Here is a 27,775-nt window from a genome sequence, read left to right on the forward strand (position 1 = left end):
CAGTGGTGTCCTTTTGTGAGGTGAGCGGGAGAGAGTGCTGTTTCATCGTTACACACGTTTACACGCTGCTCCACACGTTATACATGCTGTTACACGTGTTTACATGCATTTACATTTTGTTACACACATTTACACAGTTACATGCGTTTACATGCTGTTACATTTCTGCACTTACACACCGTTACATGTGTTTACACATGCTTACACGTGCTTACGCAATGTTCCACGCTCTACATGTTTACATGCTGTTACACATGCTTACACATCATTGCACGCTGTTACACACAACATTACACGCTGTTATATGCCATTACACGCATTTACAGGCTATTACACACTGTTACATGCTGTCATATGTTTACATGCTTACACACTATTGCACATTCTTACACACATTTACATGCTGACACAACGTTGCATGCTGTAACACACCATTGCAGGCTGTTACACACAATTACACACCGTTACACACTGCTACACAGGCTTACACAACATTGCATGCTGCAACACATCATTGCAGGCCATTACACACATTTACACACTGTTACACGCTGCTGCACACGTTTGCAAAATGTTGCACGCTGTAACACACCGCTGCACACATTTACACGCCATTACACACTGTAACACACCGTTGCATGCATTTACACGCTGTTGCACGCATTTACACACCATTACACGCCGTTACACACGCTTACAGAACATTGCACACTGTAACACAGCGTTGCACACATTTGCATACCGTTACACGCTTCTACACACACTTACACAATGTTGCACGCTGTAACACACCGTTGCACGCTGTTACACACACTTACACAATGTTGCACGCTGTAACACACCGTTGCACGCTGTTACACACGCTTACACAATGTTGCACGCTGTAACACACCGTTGCACGCTGTTACACAAGCTTACACAATGTAGCATGCTGTAACACACCGTTGCACGCTGTTACACATGCTTACACAATGTTGCACGCTGTAACACACCGTTGCACGCTGTTACACAAGCTTACACAATGTTGCACGCTGTAACACACCGTTGCATGCTGTTACACAAGCTTACACAATGTAGCATGCTGTTGATACATGCTTAGGCACTTCATAAATGTGTGTAACGGCGTGTAACAGTGTGTAATGGCGTGTAACAGTGTGTAAATGTGTGTAACGGCGTGTAACAGTGTGTAAATGTGTGTAACGGCGTGGAACAGTGTGTAAATGTGTGTAACGGCGTGTAACGGCGTGTAAATGTGTGTAACGGCATGTAACGGTGTATAAATGTGTGTAACGGTGTGTAACGGCGTGTAAATGTGTGTAACGGTGTGGAACAGTGTGTAAATGTGTGTAACGGCGTGTAACAGTGTCTAACGGTGTATAAATGTGTGTAACGGCGTGTAACGGTGCATAAATGTGTGTAACGGTGTGTAAATGTGTGTAACGGCGTGTAACGGTGTGTAAATGTGTGTAACAGCGTGTAACGGCGTGTAAATGTGTGTAACGGCGTGTAACAGTGTCTAACGGTGTATAAATGTGTGTAACGGCGTGTAACAGTGTGTAAATGTGTGTAACGGTGTGTAACGGCGTGTAAATGTGTGTAACGGCATGTAACAGTGTGTAAATGTGTGTAACGGTGTGTAACGGCATGTAACGGTGTATAAATGTGTGTAACAGCGTGTAACGGCGTGTAAATGTGTGTAACGGCGTGTAACAGTGTCTAACGGTGTATAAATGTGTGTAACGGCGTGTAATAGTGTGTAAATGTGTGTAACGGCGTGGAACAGTGTGTAACGGCATGTAACAGTGTATAAATGTGTGTAACGGCGTGTAATAGTGTGTAAATGTGTGTAACGGCGTGTAAATGTGTGTAACGGTGTGGAACAGTGTGTAACAGCGTGTAACAGTGTGTAATGGTGTGTAACGGCGTGTAACAGTGTCTAATGGTGTATAAATGTGTGTAACGGCATGTAACAGTGTATAAATGTGTGTAACGGCGTGTAATAGTGTGTAAATGTGTGTAACGGCGTGGAACAGTGTATAAATGTGTGTAACGGCGTGTAAATGTGTGTAACGGTGTGGAACAGTGTGTAACAGCGTGTAACAGTGTGTAATGGTGTGTAACGGCGTGTAACAGTGTCTAATGGTGTATAAATGTGTGTAACGGCGTGTAACGGTGTATAAATGTGTGTAACGGCGTGTAACAGTGTGTAAATGTGTGTAACGGCGTGTAACAGTGTGTAAATGTGTGTAACGGCATGTAACGGTGTATAAATGTGTGTAATGGCGTGTAAATGTGTGTAACGGCGTGGAACAGTGTGTAAATGTGTGTAACAGCGTGTAACAGTGTGTAATGGTGTGTAACGGCGTGTAACAGTGTCTAACGGTGTATAAATGTGTGTAACGGCGTGTAACGGTGTGTAAATGTGTGTAACGGCGTGTAACGGCGTGTAAATGTGTGTAACGGCGTGTAACAGTGTGTAAATGTGTGTAACGGTGTATAAATGTGTGTAACAGCGTGTAACGGCGTGTAAATGTGTGTAACGGCGTGTAACAGTGTGTAAATGTGTGTAACGGTGTGTAACGGCGTGTAAATGTGTGTAACGGTGTGGAACAGTGTGTAACAGCGTGTAACAGTGTGTAATGGTGTGTAACGGCGTGTAACAGTGTCTAATGGTGTATAAATGTGTGTAACGGCGTGTAACGGTGTATAAATGTGTGTAACGGCGTGTAACAGTGTGTAAATGTGTGTAACGGCGTGTAACAGTGTGTAAATGTGTGTAACGGCATGTAACGGTGTATAAATGTGTGTAATGGCGTGTAAATGTGTGTAACGGCGTGGAACAGTGTGTAAATGTGTGTAACAGCGTGTAACAGTGTGTAATGGTGTGTAACGGCGTGTAACAGTGTTTAACGGTGTATAAATGTGTGTAACGGCGTGTAACGGTGTGTAAATGTGTGTAACGGCGTGTAACAGTGTGTAAATGTGTGTAACGGCATGTAACGGTGTATAAATGTGTGTAATGGCGTGTAAATGTGTGTAACGGCGTGGAACAGTGTGTAAATGTGTGTAACAGCGTGTAACAGTGTGTAATGGTGTGTAACGGCGTGTAACAGTGTCTAACGGTGTATAAATGTGTGTAACGGCGTGTAACGGTGTGTAAATGTGTGTAACGGCGTGTAACGGCGTGTAAATGTGTGTAACGGCGTGTAACAGTGTGTAAATGTGTGTAACGGTGTATAAATGTGTGTAACAGCGTGTAACGGCGTGTAAATGTGTGTAACGGCGTGTAACAGTGTGTAAATGTGTGTAACGGTGTGGAACAGTGTGTAACAGCGTGTAACAGTGTGTAATGGTGTGTAACGGCGTGTAACAGTGTCTAATGGTGTATAAATGTGTGTAACGGTGTATAAATGTGTGTAACAGCATGTAAATGTGTGTAACGGCATGTAACAGTGTATAAACGTGTGTAATGGTGTGTAAATGTGTGTAACGGCATGTAGCGGTGTATAAATGTGTGTAACGGGGTGTAACAGTGCATAATGGCATGTAACCGTGTGTAAATGTGTCTAACAGCATGCAACCATGTGTAATAGCATGTATGTTTGTTAACGTGTAACCATGTGTAACCTGTGTAACAGCACGTAAACGTGTGAAACTCTGTAACAATATGAGAGAGTGCGACTGCTCAGCATGAAGAAAGCTGTACAGAGCTTTGGCTTATAAGCAAACACTGGGGCTCATCTCTTTCTTTCTTAAATAACTTTTATTTCAGCAGCTGCATTAAGTATCCAAAGAGTCATAATACAAAATAGGAGTTTTACAAAAAACAACTATACAGAATAAATACTTAAAATCTTCTACATTTCTTTGGAGGACTGCTGCAGGACTGTTCTGGTACAGGAGACAGTTTCCTTTTCTCTTGTTTTAAGGGAAAGAAGAAAGGATGTTTTAGTGCTTCTTCAAGTGTAATACGTTTAGCCGGGTCATACTCCAACATTTTTTGAATGAGGTCGAACAGATTCTCGTGGTCAGCATCCCTGCACATCATGAATTCCTGCAACACCACAAGCCATGTTTTATTCACATCCTCATTAAGAGTTCCCTCCCCCTAAGCCCTTTCCCTCCTATCATTTTACCTTCAGTGGCTTACAGCGCCTTGCGACGTATCTCCCTGCAGAACTGTGCTCGTCCCAGTCCAGCTGGTCCCGATGGAAATATTTCCGTTTCCTTCAACAAACAGCACAACTTGTTATTTAAAACCCACTCGTCCCCTCCCAAGCATCTTAACCCCCGTGTTTCCTCCCACTGGGAAACGATCTGAGAATAATCCACTAAAGAGAAGGCAGCTTCTTAAACAAAGCAAAAAGATGCATTTACTTTCTTTTTTTTCCTGTTAAACTAAACCTGAAAATACTGCATTTACAAATGAAGCAACGGATGTAGAAAAAGACAAGTGTAATTTACCTGGTTTTCTGTATCATGTGATTAGGCAGAGGCCCCAGTATTCGTTCCATCATTGCCAGGTGCTCTTTGCTGTCATGAGTCTGGAAGAAAATGAACATTTCTCTCATCATTAAAGTAAGTTACCACGACGCACACGTTAACCTCATTTCTGCATTGCACACTGCAAAACAGTAATCAGTCCCACATGAAGAAAGAGCCTGTAGTCATCTCCTTCCATAAGTAACTTACACTAATTTTTTTTTCCCCTCTCAATCCTGCCCCGCCTTCTCTTTGGCCATAAATTCTACCTTTTAGTACTGCTATCAAAACAACAAAACATTCACAAACGTGAGTAATATCTGCTGCCAGTGAGAGATGAAGCCACCTCTGTTATCCCTTCAGTGTGGCGAGGCAGAGGAGTACAGCAGCAGTGTTTTGCAACCCCACCTGCCTCCAGGCTTTTACCAAGTTGCAGTGCACCAAACACTGCATCTCTGAGGCTCTGTTACCTACCGGAAATACCGTGAACCCGAGGTAGTATTCTATGAGAATACATCCAATGCTCCAAACATCACATGGCTGCGCCCATCCCAGTGCTGTGAAAAAGAACCCAGAAGCATCAGGGTTAGAACAAGATACAATTTAACAGCTCAAGCCAAGTACAGGTATTTCTGAAGCACAGCTTAACAGCATAAAAAAAAATCCTCCAGGTGAAAGAGATCCATGTGACAGACTTCACAAAGCTCATTACCACTATGAAAACACGACACGTTCTGCCCAGCCAGGCACAGTTCTGAATAAGACCTTTTTCCAGTTTGCCATATGTGGTCACTGCTTATAATTATCAGCACTGAGTGGAAAAGCACACTATCTCTCTTGGACCAAAATGAATTCTACTGACCTAAAATAACTTCAGGAGCCCTGTAATGTCTTGTTGACACCAGAGTGCTGTGATGCTCGTCATCGTATGTTGCACTGCCAAAATCCACCACTTTGATGTCCGGATTTTTTAGTGTGCGCTCATCACGTTTCTGAAGTGAAACACACCGTGAGATGCAAACAACGAAATAAACCCAGAAGGCTGCGGGGAAGGAGGGGGAGATGACAGCAACTTACCAGTCTGGGGTTGTACTCCTCTACATAATCAGACTGGACAAATAAAATGTTTTCCGGTTTCAGGTCTGTATGTGTCAGTTTGTTTAAATGTAAAACTGCAAGGTGACAAATACAGAGATAAGTTAGCAAGTCCCACGAAGAAAAATAAACAAGTTCTAAATAAAACCAACATACGTGCATGTACTTACAGTTCACAGATTTGCAAATCTGATACGCCATCTGTCTAATGTGGTCCAACCGAAATGGCAAAAAGCCGTTCTCTTTAATGAAGTCATAGGTACTGAGTCCCAGCAGCTCAAAAACAATGCAGACATGGCCGTGATGCTCAAACCATTCCAACATTTGGACACAGCGACTGTAAAAAGCAGGAAAACACGAATTTCAACATTAAGTTATATAATGCTGAGAGATGTACGTGACACGATACGGACAACTATTGGAAATAACCCCTTAGAGGGCTACTATTCCCCAGCATATAGCTCATCTGCTTCAAGCAGCAGAGCGTCAAAACGAACAGAAACCCTAAGGAATGGTGCTTCCAGGTGAGAAGCTCCAGTCAGCTCAGGAAATAAAAAACAAGCAGACCATTAACAGAAGGCAATGCCAAGCCAAAAGCAACAAGAAACCTGCTGGAAGCACTGAGACCCTGTGTAACAGTATAAAAGAAACAAACAGATCTGGGAGAATTAATTAAGCTTTTCTAAGACTTATGACAAGAGCATTATAGGGAAGATAGTACTTCCTTGTTGCTAATCTGCCCACACATTAATACAGTTTTTGCTACAGTAGACTCCCAGGTCAGCTTCACAGGCCTGAGGAAGAAATCCAATCCAGAAGTAACAGCCAGACCCTGCCCAGCCCTGCAGTGCAGGACAGGTTGTGCCCTTTGAGGAGCTGGGGTACAGCTGTACATGGAGGAGCACGCATACAGTCCTTCTAAGAAACAGCACAGGCCCTCCAGCACTCAGTAACCTGAGATGACCGAGAAGGAAAATTACTCAAAAGCTATTATGTAGTCATTTTGAGTTTGTAGTATTTCATCTGCAAGTCATGTTTGGTGCATCCTAGTTCTGTTTTTCTTTTCAAGAACACTGGTGTTCTGTGACAGAAAGTGACATCAGAGCAATCTTAAAGACAAAGTAAGGTACTTACTATGTATTGCTGGGGTCTGATGCATTTAAATGTTCCAGTACTTGTACTTCTGAACGTGCTGCTTCAGAGTACCTATCCACATTTTTTACTATTTTCACAGCTACATGTCTACCTCCCCTGAAATGAACAGGTTAAACAGTCATTAGAAGGAATAGTTTCAACGATTCCTTGATTACTACCACATACACTGTATAAAAACAAATGAAACCTGTGAACCTTACCAGATAAAGCATTTTCAAAGAACGGTTTATGCTGGAAGTAACCTTCAAGTCCACCCAGTTCTAACCCCCAGCCACAGGTGGGCTGTCACCCACCAGATCAGGCTGCCCAGTGCCCCAGCCTGGCCTTCAACACCTCCAAGAATGGGGCGTCCACAGCGTCCCTGTGCAGCCTGTGCCACTGCCTCACCACGTAAGTAAATTATTTCTTCCTAATATCTAACCTAAATTTCCCATCTTTAAACATAAAGCCACTTCCCTATGTCCTAAGACTGTCAGGCCATATAAAGTTACTCACCTTCGTGCTTATAGGCTCCCTTCAAGCATTGGAAGTATATACTGACTTTTAATAGTAACAAAAGTCCGTACAGACACAAGCACAAGTACTAGTTTTTAAAACATACTCAATACCTGGTGTGTCAGTAGTATTCTTAAAGACAGACACTAATTTCCCTCCTAATGCTGCCTCCAGCAGCTTTGCACAACTGCTACATTAAGGTGCTCTCCCCAGGGCACAATGCAGTACACATTTACACCAAGGAAAAGGACAGCTTCCTGCATCCAACTCTACCGCATGACTAAAGGGGAAACTTAAATTGCAACTGTGCAGCAACAGTGACGTGCGATGATAGAATAACCTGCTAATAAGGCCTAACTGCAGGAAGGGTTCAACTCCCCAGAAGCAAAAATGCCAGGGACAAAATAACTTCACATAAGCAGCTGAAGCTTTTCCTGAAGTTTCCCAGCATTATATTACAGCAATCGCAAAACAGAAGTGCTAGGTGCTACTTGTGGCAAGTGGAACTGGCACTGGGACATGAACTGAATGCTGGGCTGAGAAAGCCTGCACCAGCGCTCACAGAGCAGGGCTCATGTGGGCATGTTTAAAGAACCAGCTCACGGCACATCTTTGCAAACTCTGCCCAGTGCATTGCTCGTTTACCTCCTTTTATATTTAAACACACATTTGTGCTTAATTCTCAACCTCAAGGGATGCAGCAAAAACTCTCCAACACCCAACAGCGTACGTTCCAAAGACCATGCAAGAAACCTTCCCCAGAAGGAAATTTTAATGAGCAAGTGGAGCAGCGTGATCTCCAATTCCAGCTACAAAGCATTTGTAACTATCACAGTAATGTCACTGATGAATTAAAAAAAAACAACCCTAATCTCTTATGTCAAAACGTTAAGAAATACACAGAGCAACATATGAGCTAATAAGGATAAAATCAATAAAATCACTGAGAGCACTTGATGAACCACACTGCGATTCTACCAGCCCAACAAATGACAGGTTTTCAGAAAAAAAGACTTACGCTTTGTGATCGATGCATTCCACCACTTTTCCAAAAGCTCCTTCACCCAAAGTAGCAACAATCTCATCTATAAAGAAAAGAACCGTCAGCTCCAGAAGTTGTTAGCTTACTCAGCCATTAAAAGAAACAAGCAAATGAAAATAAAACAAACAGAAAAGGCTAAATGCTATCACTGAAGGTTATTCTAGACTGTGCTTCTTTAAACATGTCAATAACTAGGTTGAGAGAGATTATCGGACAACTCTCATCAATGCACATTTACAGGCATCTCATTCTAGCACATTAATTGCATTTACTGTTTTGGGATTAAAAAAAAAAAGGGGGGGGGAAAAAGGAAAAAGAAATACATTTAAGTTCTCCAGAAGAAGATTAACAATCCCCCCTCCCCCCAAATAAAACAGAACAAAAAAGAAAGAAAGAAAAGACTGCCAAAGCCCCCTCGCATCTTATGCTAAAAGAAATTACTATATCTGAATTTAATAAATTTTGAAAAATATTCTATACATCTTGCACTTAGTACGTCTCCACTCTGACAGATCAGGTGACCCTCCTCATCATCCTCTACACTCCTGGATCTTTTCCTTCGATGGCTCCTCTGGAACGGCACCAAGATGGTCAGGCCAATCAATAAACCCGAGTCAATTCAGGTCAGAATACGAAATTCATTCAGCAGGGAGATATTCGGGCATTCAGATACACGCCAGGCCACAAACGGTTGGCAGGAGCAATTTCAAATTCAGTCCCCGGAAATTCACAGGGCACATAGTTTATGTTACAGGAGAAAAACATGGCAAGGAACAGATTTTCAGATGAGATACTCAAAGTGGCAAGGCAATAAAAAAATACAACATTGTTTTTTTCTTTAAAAAGATTGGTTCACTGAATTTTCATTTAGGTTTTCAGTGCCATTATTTCTTACAGCAAAAGGATTTAATAATTACATTATATAAAACAGCCTTACAGCTAAATGAAAATACCCCTCTTAAGTAATTGAGTTTAAAATCATTGCTTTGAATATTCAGAAACAGTTTTTCTTTAAATCACAAAAATACCATATATATTTTCTTTAGGCTGTCTCCGCTGAAGATATTAAACTATAAATCCTATCTTCAGCTTTTTTAACAGTTAAATATATGATAACGATCAGAAAAACCACCCTGCTGGTGGACAGTCACTGCACTTATCTGATTCTACAGATTGCATTGAGACCTAATGCATTTTATTTAATCAGTACCAAAAAACGTGTGGAAACCTAACATTATCTCCTTGCTATTTCAGTGATACGTACTCAAAAGCAAGTCTGAATGTTTGCATTTGGACTTTTGAGTAGGGCAGAAGTAAATATGTGATGTCATAACACATTTTTAAGGCATGAAAGTGATGCCTGCACAAATATTCCATTTGATGGTTTCTACTCGTTAATTGGCTCAAATTACAGCCAATGAACAAAAGGCAAGACTATATTCCATGGTGTTACAAGCATAACTACACAGTATATGCTCTCACTAAAGATTAAAAACAAACAAACAAAAAAAACAAACAAAAAACAAAAAAACCATGAACTAACAAAAAGAATTATCAATCAATACGAACAAAAGGGCTAATCTACTAACATCATTCACAGACTTCCCCACACCCCCTCAATTACTGCTGCCCAGCTGGGAACTCGTCTCCCTAAGACACAACCCCCCTCAGTTATAACTGGACAAACCACCTGTGAGTGATGGTGGTGGTGGCCGGCGCTGTGCTGCGTCCTGTACCACCGCTTGTCTCCGCCCTTCCCGCTGCGGCCCAAGGACCTGCTGCTGTGGTGGTGGTGGTGGTGGTGGGCACTCTTGTCGTGCTCGCGGTGTTGTTGCCTGCTGTCATAGCCCTGTGTGTGCTCACTCCTGTACTCCTCCACATAGCGTCTCCGCTTGTGGTGCTCCCGGTCATTTACGGATTTGGCCTCCGAACATTTGCTAGAAGCAAAAGAATACATAAACACAATTAAAGTAATTCCCGCATTCCCACGAAGACAGAGAGTTGACTGAGTTGGAGGGTCCCTTAAGGATCATCTAGGCCAATGCCCCTGCAATGAACACAGACACCTACAGCTCCATCAGGTGCTCAGAGCCCCACTCAGCCTAACCTCCACTGTCTCAAAGGACAAAGCATCCACCACCTCTCTGGGCGACCCGTTACAATGCCTCACCACCCTTACTACAAAGGCTTTTTCCTTATATCCAGCCTAAATCTCCCCTCCTTTAGTTTGAAACCATTCCCCCTTATCCTATCACCACAGATCCTGCTAAAGAGCCTGTCTCCTTCCTTCTTAGAGCCCCCCCCCCTTTGGGTACCAAAAGGCCAATTTCAGGTCTCCCTGGAGCCTCCTCCAGGCCAAACAGCCCCAGCCCTCTCAGCCCGTCCTGGTAGGACAGCTGTTCTGTATCTTGGGCTATTTCTGTGGTCCTAATCAAGCCATTTCTTTTTGCATTAGGCTGTAGGACATAAACCCTCAAATACTTCCACCACAAGCTACCAGTACGTTCTCCGATAGCCGTGCCAGAGCAGACCAACCGCATGCACGGGCCCGCTGGTACCAGAGTGCCGCAGCCCTCACCTGTGAGGCCGCTTGGCCATCTCATGCCTGTAGTGCCTGCTCTCCTGGGCACCGCTGTGCGATCTCCGCTTCCCCTGGCGCTCACTGCCGCCGCGCCGCCGATCCCACCCGGGCTGGTCGCTGCGCTCGTAATTTCCCATCTGAAACACACGCAACGTTTTCTTCCTCAAACCGCACGCCCAGACGGGGCCGTCCCCATGGAGCGCAGCGCACAGCCCACACGTTCAGCGCACCCGCCCTCCCCCCCAAACGGTCGCAGCCTCAGCCCCCCACAGCCCAGCCCAGCCCCATGCCGAGCCCGGCTCCCTCACTGCGGCGGCTGGAGCCATTTTCTCTGCCGCGGGGCGGACGCACAACATGGCGGCCCGGGGAGGAGGGGGCCGAGGGGCATCCGACCGGGTCCGCGCCGACGGGCAGGAGGCGGCCCCCACTCCCGCACCGCTTCCCTCAGCCCCACCGCCCGGCAGCACGACCCTGTTCCCGCACCTCAGCAGCCCGGGTTGCCGCCGCGCTCTCCGACCGCCGCCGCTACTCTCTCTGTAGCCGTCGCTACCTCCGCACGTTAGCCGCACTCAGTTCTCAACTCTCGGCCGCGACAAAATGGCGGCGAGGCGGAACATTATGGCGCGAGCGGTGCGTCACACAGCGGGGCGGGGCGGAGGCGGAGCCCTATGGGGGGTGGTGCTCCCTCAGCGCCCCGCCCGCCGTCCGTGCCTGCCTGCCTGCCTGCCTGCCCGCCCACAGCCGCTCCGCAGCGAGCACAGGGGGGTGCGTGCCCCTGCGACAACCCGCCGTGCTCTCCCGCTAAGAGAAACCAAAACGTTGCCTTCAGAGAGTTTTCTCTGTGTGGTACACTGCTTTCACCTAGGGGGAAAAATTAGCCAGGGTACTACACTTTCTGAAAAAGCAATGAAGTACAGCACCTTAGTATTGACACAGGAAGGTTTTAGAAAGCCGGCAGTCTGCAACGGCCGTTGCTTCAACATCGTACCACTAAGAAAGATGACAGAAAAGACAGAGTTGCAAAAAATATATATCTGTATTTGAAAGTCTTATTTTTACAAGTATAAAAAGCAACACTTAGAAGTCAAAATCATGTCAATAAAAGTCATCATACACCCTGGAAACAAGGGCTTGTGGAACACAAGGCTCCCCTGAAGCAATTCATCCACATCACAGCTGCCAAAGCCCCGCGTTGAGTGCGCCAAGGTACGGCCCAGCTCCTGTAACCCTGTCTGATGGTGCATCAAACGCCGCCATCCAGCAGTCGGTCTGACCAGCCTCTAAAGAACGCGTCACGACTGTCGGTGGTCACAGGGCAAAAGGGTTGGCATGAATGGTGATATCTTTGATGTGAACATCATTCAGAGGTCGGTAGGTTTTCTCATTCACAGGCAGCTTCTCCAGCTCATCCAAGGTCTCCAAGCCATCAATCACTCTGGAAGAAAAGCAGAACTGCTCAGTATCTCCTCCTACCAATGACTTAACTTCCACAACAGAGGCATCTCAGACCATTTGACAGTTAGCTAAGTGTTGCAGTGCAAGGACTCTGCAAGTAAACGATACAAATAAGGCAGCCAAACACTACATATGGCACATAACCTATGACTAACCATAGCAGCAGCAAGGTACTGGCCATATCAAACTTATTTGTGTATTACTGAAATCCATAGCTGGAAAATCAATTTCCAAACCAGTGATTATAATTACTACCTTCTCACTCAAAGACAAAATTGGTAAGAACCATCTGTAACTGTGTAAATCTAATGGCACAATGGCATTCACTGCCACATTCATTACTGCGCAGACAGTCCGGCAAAGTTCCTGTCATAGCGTCCACTCATTCCTAAGAAAGATGTCAAAAAACCCCTGACTTTTGATCACACCTCTAAACAAACTCAGCAATGAAAGAAACACCTACGCCCAGATGCCTATGAACAATGCAAGTGGAAGGGAATTTCTCTTAAGAAAAATGGGGCAGCATTTTGCAGTGACTAATCCTGGTGACAGCGGAAAACACACTTTCACATACACACATCCAATATTTTAAAGAACTTCAGAATCTGAAGCATCTAAATTTTCATTGCATGTACTTTTATACATACGCGTCCATTAAACACTATGACCAAGAGGCATACAGTAGGGTCACTCACTTCCCAAAAACAGTGTACTTCATATCCAGGTGTGGTTGTTTGCCATAAGTGATGAAGAACTGCGATCCATTGGTATTTGGACCATTGTTTGCCATTGAAACCACTCCACGGACACTATGCTGGAAGACAGAAAAAAAACTCACGATGAATAACCAATCACCCGTGAAAGCAGAACCGCGACATGTACAACGTGTTCAGTGACTTGACCACTAAATCACAGAATGGCTTGGGTTGCAATGGAAATTAAAGCTCACCCAGTACCAACACTGTGCTGCAGGCTGGCTGCCACCCATCAGATCAGGCTGCCCATGGCCCATCCAACCCGGCCTTGAGCATCTCCAAGGATGGGGCACCCAAGTGGTACTCTTCCTCAGCATCATTACTAAAAACCTACCTATTTGGTTTCAACCAACAACATGCTAACATAATTATGGTGTCACAACTCAGTAGCTCCTCACATCTACTTCTGCAATTAAAAAACATTTTTCTGCCTCTGGTGCATTAATACTATGTTACAAATTGTTTCTACTTCTGTTTTCCCTGATGAGACCCCTCAAAACTAACTTGCCAAGTAATAACATGCCTGTTTGTTTCAATAACAAGCTTTCTAACTCTTCCTTGAGTATACTTCATTTTGCAATTACAAAACAGGTATTTAATCCATCACAACACTGAGCATACACCAATCCGCAAAGAAAATTAACCTGAAAACATAATGGCACATTGAGAGCACAGAAATACCTTTAGGTATTCACTGAATTCATCTTCAAACTTCTTGCCCCAGATGCTGGTTCCTCCTTTCCCAGTGCCTGACAAAGAAACACCACAACACATTACTGGATTTTCAGATTGGAAAATGCAGCAATAATATAACATTATAACATTTTACAACAAAGGTCCAGATACACCCCAATGTGTCTGAGCCAGAAACCAGGTTCTCGTGTCTTAATACCAAGTGGAGCCATAATTCTGTGTAATTGCCTTTCCAGAAGCAAAACAAAAATATGTCCTCAAACTCAGTAGAAGCACAAACAGACACACACTTGAATTAGACATTCTCCCAAACAGCTGAGGCTGCCTAGGACGTTTTCCCAATTGCTTTAGAGGCAATGTAGCTTTCCAGGCAGAAAACAGAGAAACCATTGCAGCAACTGTTACTGTTCAACTGCTGCTAAGTCAGCAGAACCATCATAATTTATTGGAAAGGGACAGAAAATTAAGATTTGCATAATGCTATGCAACTGCAATAGATTATTTAGAACCAGATAATGGCTGCTTCTCCGTAAGCTCACATCATTAAAACCTCTATTAGCAATAGGAGATATCCGTAATAATTGAATTAACTTTATTTACATTTTGTTTTTATAATTAGTACTGATGCTTACAATTTCTTTGTATTTCTTGATATTTTATTTATGTTTTACTTTGATAGTTATGCATACTTTTCTACAGAGAGACTCTGACAAAAGAATTTACCTAATGGATCCCCTGTCTGAACCATGAAGCCCTTTATATTCCGGTGAAACACACAGCCGTTGTAGTAGTTACTAGCACAAAGAGCCAGGAAATTCTAAGGATATAAAACAAACCATATCAGTAGAACAGCCAGAAATAATATTCCCTCTTACTAAAATGGCAAGACCAGAAAGAACACTTTTGCCTCCGCTTGGCATTGTGACCACATCATAGCATTTATCCCCTGTCCCAGAATATCGTTGGCTATTAAAAAGCATACACAGCACTCAGGCCTCATCCACCCCTCTTTAGGTTTTTGCCACTGCTATAAACAGTACCAAACGCAATAAAAAAACATCTATAGGTTGTATGAAAATCAAACAGGCAACAGTGAAGCCATTTGCACATAACAGCAACAGATACGATGAGACAAGAAACAGGTTTGATGGGGGCTTCACAAGCTGGACTTGAGACAGCATTGTGCCCTTGCAGCCCAGAAAGCCAACTGGAATGCATCAAAAGAAGTATGGTCAGCCCACAAAGGAAGGTGATCCTGCCCCTCTACTCTGTGCCTGTGAGGCCTCACCTGGAGTACTGCATCCAGGTGTGGAGACTTCAGTACAGGAGAGACATAGACCTGTTAGAGCACAGTCAGAGGAGACTCACAAAAATAATCCAACTGATTGAACACCTGCCCTGTAAGAACAGGCTGAGAGAGCTGCAGCTATTCTACTTGGAAAAGGCCCTGGGGAGACCTGAGAGCAGCCTTTCAGTACCTAAAGGGGGGCTATAAGAAGGAAGGGGACAGACTCGTTAGCAGCGTCTGTGGTGATAGAATAAGGGGAAATGGTTTCAAAGTAAAAGAGGGGAGATTTAGAGTGGATATAAGGAAAATGCTTTTTACAATCAGGGCAGTGAGGCAGCAGCACAGGCTCCCCAGAGAGGTGGTAGATGCTTTGTCCTTGGAGACATTCAATGTCAGGCTCAATGTGGCTCCAAGCACCCTGATCTAGGGTCTAGGGTCCCTTCCAACGCAAAAGATCTTATCATTTTATAATCTATCACCAAAAGAGAAACAGCTGTAAAACCACAAGTCTTTTTCACATGCTATATTTCCAAGAAACTGCACTTAGTCTTTAGAGCTCCTGTTTCCTTCGTTTCCTAAAGAATAAAGTTAAGTTGGGTTGAAGAATCATTATTCGGTGAAACCCACTGAGTACTGCAATAGAACAGTCATACTGAATTATGGTTATGCTGCTCCTTTGACACTCTCACAGACAAAAAGGATTTAAATAAGGTTGACTGCACAAAGCTGTCTCACTTCAACAAATAGGAGGACTGAGGCATGTCCATACATATCACTTGCATTCACATTTTGATTCTGTAAATGCGTCATGATTTTGTAGTTAATAACTTCAAGCTTCGGGTTTTTGTTTAGTTAAAAAGTAACCAATTTCAGTAAGCTTAATTTTACTGCAGAAAACAAAATTTGGGGTCTCTGACAAACTTGGAGTGATTCTTAATTCTTTTTTAAGAAGTCCCATCTGTTTGAGTGTGAGCAAACCAAGGCAAACACGGGAATCCCAGGCCACGGCCCATGTTTCATCTTAAGGGCAAAGGACACTGTGAAATGTACCAGAAAATGGAAAAAAAAAACTTCTCAAATAAATACTACCTGGTGAGAAACAGGCAGCAAAGCTTTAGGCTCTATGACAGAGCACACAAGAACACACTGTCCAACAAGTTCCATGCCAACTTAAAATGGAATATTCTACAGTCACGTCTCCCGTTCTGTGGTCTTCACTGTTCCTGCTTTGCTTCAACACTACACAATCCCACTCCTGTTATTCAACTTACCTCACACGTTTTTGGCGTTCGCTCACAAAACAGTTCAATTTTAATGTCTCCTACATCAGTGTGCAGCGTGACAGCCTGAGAAAGAGTCACAAAACACAATTAAGCCAGCAACAAAATGCTAAGAGTTATAGATCAGATTTATTTCCCGCTCCTATCAAGAACAGGAGCAAGTTCCCATTATATATATATATATATATATATATATATATATATATATCTGCTGTGTTAATATTTGGCCACAGGCAAGCTACTGACACAAACCTTCCACATTTCCAGTGAGATTACCAGAATGTATTGGTTTCTGTTAGTTTCAGGCCAAACCAAGTTTGCCACAACAATGCAGAAGCTCCAATTTGTGCCGTCACACTTCGGAGACATGTTATTCATCTGTGAACTGGACCTACAGTGCCATTTCACTGCAAATTTGAAGAATCAAGGCAGTATCTACTTTGGGAGGTTATAGTGCAATGCACATACCCTACTGGCTTACAACCAGAGGAAGAAGTGACGGGCATTATTAGACAGTCTTCTGAGTGATCAGGCTAACTCTACATAACCTGCCCCCACAAATAAGTAACTCTACAAAAGAACACATTTTTCTTAACAATTTATAAACAATGTTCATAAAATTTAAAATGCCAGCTACCCAGCCACTAAGGCATGGGTGTCCAACCTCTTGGCTTGTCCAGGCCACACGGGCAAACAGAAGTTGTCTTGGGATGCACATAAAATATATAATATACTTACAGTATATAAGTAACGAAACGTTTTTGTAAACACATTTTTTATTAAACCATTAAAAAGAGAGCAACAAAAACATAAAACTAGTGGGATATTTGACCCTATTTTTCTCTAACATAATTTAAAATTTCAAATGCTGTCTTGGGTTGAAACACAGCACAGGTAAGTAGACTTTCACCTTGAAGACACACATTTAACTCATTTAAATGAGTGGTCAAATCCACCAAAAACGCTAAAGCCACGTGAGCCATTTTTCATCTTCAAATTCTGACACAAATTTTCCTTCTGATTCAATGAAGAACTTGATTGCAAATCATGAAGTCTTTTTAGCATCTTATCCTGACTTAGCCACTTTCCTTCAGAAAAGTAAATGATGTCCCTATAAATCAGCATCCATACTTCTAAGGAACTCCCAGAATTGAGAATGAGTGCAGAAAACACTGCTTTGATGATGATTTGCACTATGTTACCACTTTTAAAGCTTCCACACATGAATTTTCTTGATGTATGATGCAGTGATATTTCACCAAACTGAGTTGCCAGTAGCCACTGCATCATCATCTATTAATTTTATAAATCTCACTCTTTGACCAACCATCACTGAGGCACCATCAGTAGCTATACCAGATATCCTAACAAAGGTTAAAGAGAATCACGTTAATGTATTTTTTTTTTAACTTTGTACAGATCAAAAGATTTAGTTAATGGCAACACATAAGCCATTTTTTCAGTAACATTATATTCATCATCAATACTTTTAATATAAATGCAAGCTGAGTTGTAGCTGTAGCATCAGTACTTTCACCTATTGTCAAATAGAAAGAAAAGGATTTCTTTTGATAGATTTTCCTGTTTCTTCTATTTGCCAGGCTGGTGAGACAAACTGGTTTCAGAATAATCCACTTATTTTTTGTCAGGACAAATTATTTCTACCATAATTGGCACAATTGCTTAATAAACTCACCATCAGAAAACAGCTTTGACTTTTTTTGCAACCATTTGCTGCCACATAACTAGCTTTTACTACAGCCTGCTTGAGTTGTAACTTAAAATTTTAAGATTTTTGTTGCATAGATCAGGAAAAGCATCTGTAATGGCCACGAAGATGCTGCAAACAGCACATGCACAGTTTAAGACACACACTCCTGTCTCTAGCTGTAGCTTGCTGAACTCTCAGAAGCCTGTAAGCGTACAGTGCAGTGTATACTCAGAGGGCTCCATGCCTGCAACTCCAACAATGCTTTGGTGGGAAAAGAAACAAACTGGATTACCAAGTATTAGCCAAACAAGGCTTAAAACTGACTGTCTTAGAACTGAGAGTCTGATTTTATTTCAGACTGATGAAACTGTAAGTTGACCTATTCTCTTTTTCACCTGTACAGTCAACAAATGTACACTTGGAAGAGTAGTGTGGCTAGGATGGTACTTCACAGGTGTTATAGTTGGAAAGATTATCTTGGTGGAGAAGAGACGATCAAAAAAGAAACGCCCACCTGTATCCAAGGATCTAGGCTCACAGTGGAAAACTCCAAAAAGGAAGGACCTCCAGAAAGAGATCCCTCCCTAGTGGCAGGCAGCTCTTAAACAGGGTCCAGGTCACACTGCCTTCACCTAAATTGCCTTCACCTGTGCTTCTACGGCTGACTCAGTCCTTTCCTCAGGCGATCAATCAGTGGTTCGGGCCGTGACCCAACAGTTCCCATACATCACCCTATCCTTTAGAAGTCTGAAATGGAAACCTGCGCTTATCCCTGCAAACTCTTCACAGCATCAAAGCACAACAGCACATCATTTGAGAAGCAGAGCAGCCAGTCTCTTTCCAAGACACGAACGTTTCAGAAAACACAGAAGTATATAAGAAGCGCGATAGTTCTCACCATGTCTGCTCATCAAAAAGCTGAGGTAGAGGCGTGTACAGCAATCGCCTGCAAAGGAAACACACGACATTCGGTTCACCCTTCCCCCAGCCGCCAGTTCTTTCCGATTCCGAAACGCCCATGCGGCTCTGAGCTTTCTCACCACAGCGTTATGGACAGTAACTGCACGCAATGAGACCTCCACCACCGATACCACCCCCCGGCCTCGCACGCCCTGCGCCGCAGAGGCCGCCCCTCGGCCCGGCGGAAGCGGCGGAGCTGTGGGGAGCTCCGCCTCGCGTCCCCCGCCTGCCTCGGCCGGAGCCGAGCGCGCCTCCTGGCGGCTCCCGGGACTTCCGCCCGGCGCACTCAACTCAGACGGGGAGTTCCAGGCAGAGCGCTTGCCGGCCCGGCCTCCGCCCCTTTCTCCTCCCCGCACGTTCCCGCATGCTGCTGCTCTGCCGGCCCCTCCATCGCATCCGTGCTGCTGGCCGCCCGCCCTCCCGCTGCCTCATGAACCTCAAGGAGCTCGTTCCCGCCCTCAATGACTTCGCTTCCCTCTCCCTGGCTGAGAGCTGGGACAACGTGGGGCTGCTGGTGGAACCCAGCCCTCCCCACGCTGTGCGCACCCTGCTACTCACCAACGACCTCACCGAGCCGGTGATGGAGGAGGCGGTGCAGAAGAACGCGGACCTCATTCTCTCCTATCACCCTCCCATCTTCGCTCCGCTCAAGCGGGTAACGTGGAGGACCTGGAAGGAGCGGCTGGTGGTCCGGGCTCTGGAGCACAGGATCGGGATCTACTCCCCGCACACAGCGTACGATGCCGTGCCCCACGGAGTCAACAACTGGCTGTCCAAGGGACTGGGTGAGGCTGTTCAAAACAAAACGACATTGGGTCCAGTTACGTAGCGGTATTCGTCACACCCATCAAATTATTCCACGCGGGAGCCTTGCCTCCCTGCTTTCCTTTCCTCTAGCTTTTACAAGTAGTACCTTGTTGTGTTACTAACCAGCTATGAACACCAGAGGACGTTTCCAGGTGCCTGTGTGCTATTGGACACAGTCAGAACAGGTGCAGCGCGTTTGCTGTCTATCTTGGTTAAAGAGTTTAGGCTGCCGAGTTTAAATCACTGCCTGTAATTGATAAATTTATAGGTAATCTCACTGTTCCTATGTGACTTAAAGTATCTGAAACTCTTTTAGACCTTTATCTTCTGCCGTGGCTTATCAATGAGAACAGCTGTGCTTTCTCCAGCCCGCTTTACAAACCTGAAATGATATTTTGGTACAATTGTTAGGATAAAACTTGAATGGTATGAAGAGTAACAAATGATACGTATCTGTCAACTTATTTGCACTTAACAGGACAAGAGTCCCGAGTTCCAGTCAAGGGAAATGGATTCAAGTGCAAAATTTGTCCAAAGCTGCATCTCTTTTGGATACATGCTAAATCAGTATCAGATGCATCATTCAGCTTTCTAAAACCAGTTCCTGCTCTGTTTTCTCAGGCGCCTGTACTTCTGTTCCACTGCACCCATCAACTGCTCCAAGCCATCCGACTGAGGGCACTCACCGGGTAGAATTCTGTGCAGACACGACAGAACGTCTAGAGACAGTGCTGTCCAAAATCAAAGACATCCCAGAGGTCTTCTGTCTCACCACTCTGCCTGTCAGGTATCCACTTCACTCTCTAATGTTGTGTTCTTTCTGTTGCTAGAAAATATTAAGTTGCTGGAACAGTGTTTTCCTGTTTGTAACCACTTCATTCCTCTGTGCAACGCTGCTATTTCTTTTCAGCAGCAGATCCATCAATTTAGAAGATAATCATCCCCTTCTGATCAATCCATGTTATACTAAATGGTAACTATCAACTTCATGTAGCATCGTGGGGATTAAAGTGGTGAAAGCGTTAACAGGAAATACAAAATAAGTACAGTTGAGTTAAATTCCCATGTGTGTTTCCCCCAGGAGAGCAGACTAAGCTCAACTGTTAGATCTTTTTTTCCCCTTTCTCGGCAGCAGGCCTCTGTGATAGAACACCTTTCTTTTCTATGAATACGATGCTGAAATTGTATCTAGTCTCTTAGCAAGCACCAACCATCTTTCCTCAGGGTTGACGGGGAGGAGCAAACACGAGTCAGTCTGAACTGCTCTCAGAAAGCACTGCTGGAGGTAGTGGCATTATTGTCCCAGGACAGCCTTCTTTATCAAAGGACTGAGATTCTCCTACTACAGAAGGTAATAAAACTGTATTTCGCTTCCAGTGAATGTAGCTTGTGTGAGCTGACTGCCCTAAAACTGATTTCCAGCAACTGCTGGCATTGCAGGTTTCCTATGCTGCCTGTCAGTGCTCTGAAATACTGGCCTGGGAGCATTTAAGCCACGTCCATTTTCCCAAACAATGAAAATAACTACGTGGCCTGAACTAATTCTAAAACTGGTTCCAAAAGCTAGTGTATTTAGCATGTTACATTCGATAACATACATAATTTTTCCATAAAGTTGAGAATTTTCTCCATAATGCCCAATATACTTATTTTTGTACACTATGGAAAGTAATATGAACTTCTGGAGTCAGCTTTCTCACAGTAATTTGAATTTCTTTTTCTCTTCAGCCTCTTCTTCCACATACTGGAATGGGACGTCTGTGCACACTGAGCGAGCCAGCCTCCTTGTCAGACATAACTGAGCGCATCAAAAGCCACCTAAAATTACCCCACGTCCGCCTCGCCGTGGGAACAGGCAAGACACTCGGTAATCCAACCTGCCAGTAACACTGCCCAGCTGAACTAACATTCCAGGAATACAAGCTCTGTGTGTGTGTGTGTGTGTGTGTGTGTGTGTGTGTGTGTGTGTGTGTAGGTGTGTGAAATACTGCTGCCTTGGACAGGTTTACTTGCAAACAGCATGAAGCACTGTCAAAGACAAGAGGCGGCCTTTTAGAATGTTGGTGATAAAAATCAGGCAGAAAGAACATCTGGAATATCATTTTTGACTGGAAAATGTTTTATGGTGGTTGTCACTATGAAGCAGGCACAGCATGAGCTGAATATGAGATATAACTTTTCATAATTCATACAATGACTTCAGATATTTGCCCCCAGGATATCAGACTTAAGTGTATACTGCCTCATAATATGACCCCTTTTGCAACTGACTGTTAAATTTACCAGCACCTTAAAATAGTAAAGATGCTTTGTGGTATCCTTCTGAACAAACAACCATCAATGTTTTGATGAGAGAAAAACAGTGACAGAGAAGGCAAACCATCTGTCTCAAACTGTGGGTCACTACTGCAACTTGGAACAAGTATCCTTTCAGCCAAGTTACATATCTTAACTTCCAGGAAACACAGCTGTTAGAATTCTTGAGAACAAACCTGTTGAGAAACCTTTGCATCTTATGGGACAGAAGCCTTGTTACCAGCCTCCTAGCACTATCACTTGCACTTAAACCTATTTTGAAGCTCCTTGTTATGGTGTGGGATTGTAGAGTATGATTCTGTCTAAATCAACAGTAGTTATATGGCAGCATACTGTAAAATCTTAATTGAATTTGAAAGTCATGCATCTTCCTCCCCCACCCCTTTGTCATGAACATAACATATATATGGAAAATTTAATGTCCTGTCAATATGCAATAGCTTAGAATCAGCAGTCATAGCAAACACATTTTTAATGGGATGGAGGAGCTCTCAGCTTGCATTGAAATCCCCCTTTTCAAAGCAGAGTTAGGAGAGGGTGCATCTCAGAGTGAAAATGCTGCCGTAGTGGCATCGTTTGTTTGGAACACAAATACAGTGGAACTTCTGAGTCCTGGAAGGAGCAGCAACCAATTAGAGAGTTCAAAACACCTACGTAACAACACCTCACTAGAAAAGAACTAATCTGCAGCAGCCAACAACCAGCCACGGTGTTGGAGCTCTCTGCAAACTCTCCCACCCCTTGCAGAAAAAATTCCACACATCTTTTTGGTACACAGAGGATTTTGCTTATTATCACAGATGCTATGGGCCTTTGACTCTTTCAAACTGATATTTATGTCTCTTCCTCCAATAAATGTACACTGACCCTAAAATCAAGGTATTTATATTAATTGTTTTACAATAACTATACTGACATGAGGGCTAAACAGAGGAAAAGACATTAATTATGGCACCTTGTATCCTGCAGATTCTCCAGTGAAGAAAGCTGCTCTGTGTGCTGGTTCTGGGAGCAGTGTCCTGAAGGGAGTGGAAGCTGACCTCTATCTCACAGGTAAGAGACTATGTTGTTTTGTTATCGCTATAAAAATAGGCACTAGGAGGAGAGAAAAGAGAGGCTTGTCTCACTGTTGAAGGATTTGGCAAGAATTACTTGTTAGAACTGAGAATCAATTACTGGAATAACAAAAAAAAAAAAAATAACATTAGAGGTAACATGGATCAGGTGGCTGTGTGACATAGCAATGGTTATTTGAAGTAGATGTTATTATACATGCATTTTTTTCCAACACAAAATCAGCATTTGATGGCAGAATCTCTTGCAAATTTCAGTGCTGCTTCTTCAGCAAGATACAGGTTATCTCCCCAGTTCCCTACAGAATTCTCAAATAGAAAGTGGAAAATAACATTGTCTACAGAATCTTTCCAAGGAAGATATACAACAACAGCCACCATATCTGATCAAAAGGACACAGTCCGTTATCCTCTGAGAGGGCAGCAGATACTCCCCACAGCCTGCTCCACAACGTGAAGAATGCCTTGCATTGTGTGCTTAATTCAGTCAAGTTCTTTGGCAGGGCACATCCAGTCTCCCCCCTTATATATATAGCACTACAGAGCTGACCCTCAGACAGTTCTTCACAAAGCTTCCCCAGTTGCTGTCCTTCATCTTAGCAACCCCTTTGAGCAGGTACATGACAGCTAAACAGCCCACTTCTAAAACCACTCTCTGCACACCATTTCCTGCCCTAAGTAGGAAAATATGCCACTATTCAAAGACAGCACAGAACTTCTGTGGTTTTGTCTCAAAAGTACACTGGGGATATCAGCTGAATGTCCTTCAAGGGACACCAGAATAGGAGTGTGCCATATTCTTACACTGAGCAGATGGCATCGCTTTTCCCCTTAAGGGCTTCTTCCCAGCTTCTAGCTGGGAAGATTCTGCACAAAGAAATTATTCACCTCAACTACAGGAAATCTACATGATGTTTCTTTCTCCACATGGCAGGAGAGATGTCCCACCATGATGTTCTGGATGCAGTTGCCAATGGTATAAGTGTTATTCTGTGTGAACACAGTAACACCGAGCGAGGCTTCTTGTCAGAGCTACGTGACACGCTAACTATCCACCTCCAGAACAAGATCAACATCATTCTGTCTGAGAAAGACAGAGATCCCCTCCAGGTGGTCTAAGAGGGAAGAGGAAAAATAAAAAATGAAGTGAGAGAATACAGACGAGAGTTTAGTAGTATCTTGCACAGACCTATCCAAATGCAAGCTGAATGAAGATGCTCTGAATGGATCAGTATAGCATTGTATTCTGTGTTCACCCAATGCTTGGGATATAAATTGTCATCTATCAAATACGTAATAAATGCTTGTTTCCCACTTGAATAATTGTACTGTTACTATATACTATTATTGCATATATTTGATAACCACACCACGCAAGAGTTAGAGGGGTAAAACACAAAAATCTGACTTAGCTCCATTTTCAAGCTTACACAGCACTTCTACCTTACTGTGGTTATGTCAGCACAAGTCACTCACGTTTTAGCTAACAAAGCTCTGAATAATAGTTAAAGCAGTACTGACCACTAGTTTGCATTAACAGTTTTAATAAGACACAGCTCATATGTATATGCAGAGCACAATTCAGGCATTTGGTCCTAGTGTTCCATTGCAAAACCTACCAGTAATACAAAAGTGAGGGTGGTGGTTGGGTGGGGTTTTTTTTGGCTTTTTTTTTTCCCTTTAGTGAAGGGTCCCTCTATTAAAAATCTTTGGAAGTATTTTTTTTAAATACACTATAACTCACTTCCCATTCTCGGGCAGATTAATTAAATGTTTTTGCTTTCTTTTCAAAACAGTTTCTGTACTTGGGGCTCTTACTTACAGGATTACTAAAACTGAACAAGTAGCATTTCCACTATCAGTAATGACCGGAGGGGTTCGGTGTTTCATTTGTTTGTTGTTTTTTTTAAAGAAAAAAAATCTCCCAGTTGAGTATCTCATTATCTCTGGATTATATACACACCAGAAGAATATTTAAACTGAAAATACTTCCATTGCAAATTAATAAATATCTGAGGGGCATCTTTTTAAATTTAGTTAATAAAACTGGCTTATTTAGCAAGGCCTTTTCTGTGCTGCACACAGCAACTCGGTGCATTTGAGTCCTGTGTGAACCTGGAACTTTGACTGAAGACTGCACGAAGATTTAACTGCAGTAGTTAAAATCATCAGGATTCTAGGAAATATTTCTCCATAAGTTCTACCCTCTTTCAGCTGAGGAGGGTCTAACTGAAGACCATGCCCTTCCTCAGTGCAGCACTGCTAGAAGTACCCTACTGAAACATCAAGAAGCTGCTGTGCTACCTAGGCTTTCCCAGCGGTCTCACGCACTAATGTTGCCTTGGAGGCAGTCTCCAGAACACTGATGTGAGGCTGTGACCAGATGCTTGCCACCACAAGCTGTACTTTAATACAACTTCACCACACTGTCAAGCATTTTAAGCCCCCTCTTTCATGCCTTACTTTGCCCTCTTGTTCAATAAAACAACTTCAAGCCATCTAACAGCCAGCCTGCTTCACTTCGAGAATGTGTTACTTGTTCAGCCTTCTAGGCGTACCTAGCAAAGTGATGTGATTTATAGGGAGATCTCAACCCACGCAGTACAGGGGAACTAGTCCTACTTCTTCAGACTGAGTGGAATGAAGTAATTAAATACTCTTTGGGAAACCTTGGTAGAAGGCAGCATTGCTGCAGCCTGAAACAAGGGCTTATGTTTGTTTTTCTACTAGAATAAAAACGGAATTCTCAGACATAATGGAGGTGATGTTTTAAGTGTAATTACACATCTTCCATTTAATTACAAATGGAGACAGATGGCTAAATTCAGTATTATCTGAAACTGCTAAGGTGATTCAAAAACAGTCATTCTTATCAATGCCACAAAGCTAAGGATCAAAGTGAGGGAAGATTTCTTCCTTCCCAAATAAAAGGAGGCTGCACAGCTGTCAGAGCATCTGTTTTTGAACTCTACAGCTAATGTAGGGTTGGACAGTTTTAGTGGTTCTGATGGTAGCCTAAGCAGCAATAGGCAGGATCTAATGTGTTCTACAGATTTTTAGAATTGCAGCCTGTGAAACACAGATGCACATGCCTCCGAAGGAGAAAGTCAGTTGGAAATCATAGAATCAGTTGAGTTGGAAGGGACCCTTAGAGGTCATCTAGGCCAACTCCCCTGTAACAAACAGACATCTACAGTTAGATCAGGCTGCTTGAAACCCCGTCCAGCCTGATGTTAAATGTCTCCAAGAACAAGGCATCCACCACCTCTGGACAACTTGTTACAGTGCCTCACTGCCCTTACTTTAAAAAGCTTCTTCCTTATATCCAGTTTACATTTCCTGTCTTTTACTTAGAAGCCATTTCCCTTGTCCTGTCACCACAGACCCTGCTAAGTCTGCCCCTTCCTTCTTACAGCCCTCTTGTAGGTACTGAAAGGCTGCCTCCCCAGAGCCTTCTCGAGGCAGACCAGCTGCAGCTCTCTCAGCCTGTTCCTGTAGGGGAGGTGTTCCATACCTTTGATCATTTTTGTGAGTCTCCTCTGGATATGCACTACAGGTCTACGTCTCTCCTGCACTGAGGACTCCACATCTGGATGCAGTACTCCAGGTAAGGTCTCAACAGCACAGAGTAGAGGGGCAGGATCACCTCCCTTGGTGGGAGGACTGTACTTCTTTCATTGCAGCCCAAGATACAATTAGCTTCCTGGGCTGCAAGGGCACAATGCTGTCTCAAGTCCAGCTTACCATCCACCAGTTCCTTCAAGTCCATTTCAGAAGGGCTGTGCTCTATTCTTTCATCCCCCAGCTTGTTGACGGCAGTGGGGACTGCCATGACCCAGGTGCAAGACGTGGACTGCCTACAGCTCACCATGATACTTTTCCAGCAGATGTTAGGATGGTTGAAGTCCTCCAAGAAGGATGAGAGCCTGCAATTGTGATGTCTCTTGTAGCTAGAAAAAGAAGGCTTCATCAACAGGCTCTGCACGATCAGGCAGCCTGTAGCAGACTCCAACTACAAGGCTCCCTTTGTTGCCTCAGTCTCTAACTTGCATAGACTTTCACAACTTGCTTGTGACCATTCTTCTGGGACAACTCTTCACACTGTTCCTTCCTTGATGTAGAGGACAATGCTTCCTCCCCTCCTTCCGTGCCTGTTCCTTCTGAACAACTTGTAACCGATGATAGCCACACTCCTGTCTTGGGAATCATCCCAGTAGGCTTCAGTGATGGCAACTATGCCATGGTTTTCAAGTAGCACAGTGCCTTCCAACTCCTCCTGTTAGTTTCTCAAGCTGTGTGTGTTGGTGTAGAGGCACTTCAGCTGGACAGCCAAGCCTTGCCACCTTCCTGGAGGATAACTCCTTCATTCCTTTAAGTATTTTTCTCAAGTTTCCTTGTTGCCTTTTCCTGTTGCCTCAGATGTTCTGGGGAAGGAAGCTGGAGAGCACTGCTGGCAAGTACCAGTTTACCCTCCTAACACATTTCAGCAAAGTTAAATAGCTCCTATATTTGAACAATAAATTTGTTAAGTAGATATCCCATGTTTTCAATACAAATCAAAGTCAGGCTGTAAACCTCTGTCACTTT

The 27,775-nt window shown here is 43.6% G+C and overlaps 3 protein-coding genes across 5 annotated transcripts; 1 reads left to right on the top strand and 2 right to left on the bottom strand.

Annotated features, from left to right (window-relative positions):
* Positions 1–3,744: 3,744 nt before the first annotated feature.
* On the bottom strand, positions 3,745–11,444 carry CLK1 (CDC like kinase 1). Of its 2 annotated transcripts, XM_003641583.6 has the most exons (13): positions 11,334–11,444; positions 10,848–10,987; positions 9,960–10,206; positions 8,750–8,840; positions 8,246–8,312; positions 6,712–6,828; positions 5,748–5,914; positions 5,560–5,654; positions 5,345–5,474; positions 4,957–5,039; positions 4,465–4,544; positions 4,137–4,227; positions 3,745–4,054 (listed from the first exon to the last, which is right to left on the bottom strand). In XM_003641583.6, exons 2-13 carry the CDS (start codon positions 10,985–10,987, stop codon positions 3,848–3,850), a joined length of 1,515 nt encoding a protein of 504 aa, XP_003641631.1. In that variant the 5' UTR covers positions 11,334–11,444; the 3' UTR covers positions 3,745–3,847. The 2 variants fall into 2 exon arrangements, with proteins under 2 accessions (XP_003641631.1, XP_025008442.1); XM_025152674.3 differs by lacking the exons at positions 8,750–8,840; positions 10,848–10,987; positions 11,334–11,444 and having other exon boundaries at positions 9,960–10,197.
* A 423-nt stretch (positions 11,445–11,867) lies between these two features.
* On the bottom strand, positions 11,868–23,610 carry PPIL3 (peptidylprolyl isomerase like 3). Of its 2 annotated transcripts, XM_040703421.2 has the most exons (8): positions 23,071–23,610; positions 19,551–19,783; positions 18,931–18,978; positions 16,313–16,387; positions 14,477–14,570; positions 13,742–13,809; positions 13,001–13,119; positions 11,868–12,285 (listed from the first exon to the last, which is right to left on the bottom strand). In XM_040703421.2, the coding sequence occupies exons 3-8, from the start codon at positions 18,931–18,933 to the stop codon at positions 12,159–12,161; spliced, it is 486 nt and encodes a 161-aa protein (XP_040559355.1). In that variant the 5' UTR covers positions 18,934–18,978; positions 19,551–19,783; positions 23,071–23,610; the 3' UTR covers positions 11,868–12,158. The 2 variants fall into 2 exon arrangements, with proteins under 2 accessions (XP_040559355.1, NP_001008475.1); NM_001008475.2 differs by lacking the exons at positions 19,551–19,783; positions 23,071–23,610 and adding an exon at positions 19,073–19,175.
* On the top strand, positions 19,330–24,508 carry NIF3L1 (NGG1 interacting factor 3 like 1). Its single transcript, XM_421932.8, has 6 exons — positions 19,330–19,777; positions 20,421–20,586; positions 21,024–21,150; positions 21,528–21,666; positions 23,085–23,168; positions 24,123–24,508. Exons 1-6 carry the CDS (start codon positions 19,357–19,359, stop codon positions 24,305–24,307), a joined length of 1,122 nt encoding a protein of 373 aa, XP_421932.5. The 5' UTR covers positions 19,330–19,356; the 3' UTR covers positions 24,308–24,508.
* Positions 24,509–27,775: the final 3,267 nt, after the last annotated feature.

The sequence above is a fragment of the Gallus gallus genome, chromosome 7, assembly GCF_016699485.2.
Source record: "Gallus gallus isolate bGalGal1 chromosome 7, bGalGal1.mat.broiler.GRCg7b, whole genome shotgun sequence".
NCBI lineage: Eukaryota > Metazoa > Chordata > Aves > Galliformes > Phasianidae > Gallus > Gallus gallus.

Excerpts from the sequence above, each read along its gene's own strand:
- CLK1 (XM_003641583.6), bottom strand. The coding sequence starts at position 10,987 with ATGGGAAATTACGAGCGCAGCGACCAGCCCGGGTGGGATCGGCGGCGC. Across the intron at positions 8,841-9,959 it reads ACCACCACCATCACTCACAG|AGGAGCCATCGAAGGAAAAG; the intron begins GTGGTTTGTCCA and ends GTGCCGTTCCAG. Across the intron at positions 8,313-8,749 it reads AGACGTACTAAGTGCAAGAT|ATGAGATTGTTGCTACTTTG; the intron begins GTATAGAATATT and ends TTTTCTTTATAG.
- PPIL3 (XM_040703421.2), bottom strand. Across the intron at positions 14,571-16,312 it reads GAACGCCAAAAACGTGTGAG|AATTTCCTGGCTCTTTGTGC; the intron begins GTAAGTTGAATA and ends TTATATCCTTAG. Across the intron at positions 12,286-13,000 it reads AAGTACACTGTTTTTGGGAA|AGTGATTGATGGCTTGGAGA; the intron begins GTGAGTGACCCT and ends CTTTTCTTCCAG.
- NIF3L1 (XM_421932.8), top strand. The coding sequence starts at position 19,357 with ATGCTGCTGCTCTGCCGGCCCCTCCATCGCATCCGTGCTGCTGGCCGC. Across the intron at positions 20,587-21,023 it reads CTCACCACTCTGCCTGTCAG|GGTTGACGGGGAGGAGCAAA; the intron begins GTATCCACTTCA and ends ATCTTTCCTCAG. Across the intron at positions 21,151-21,527 it reads AGATTCTCCTACTACAGAAG|CCTCTTCTTCCACATACTGG; the intron begins GTAATAAAACTG and ends TTTTCTCTTCAG.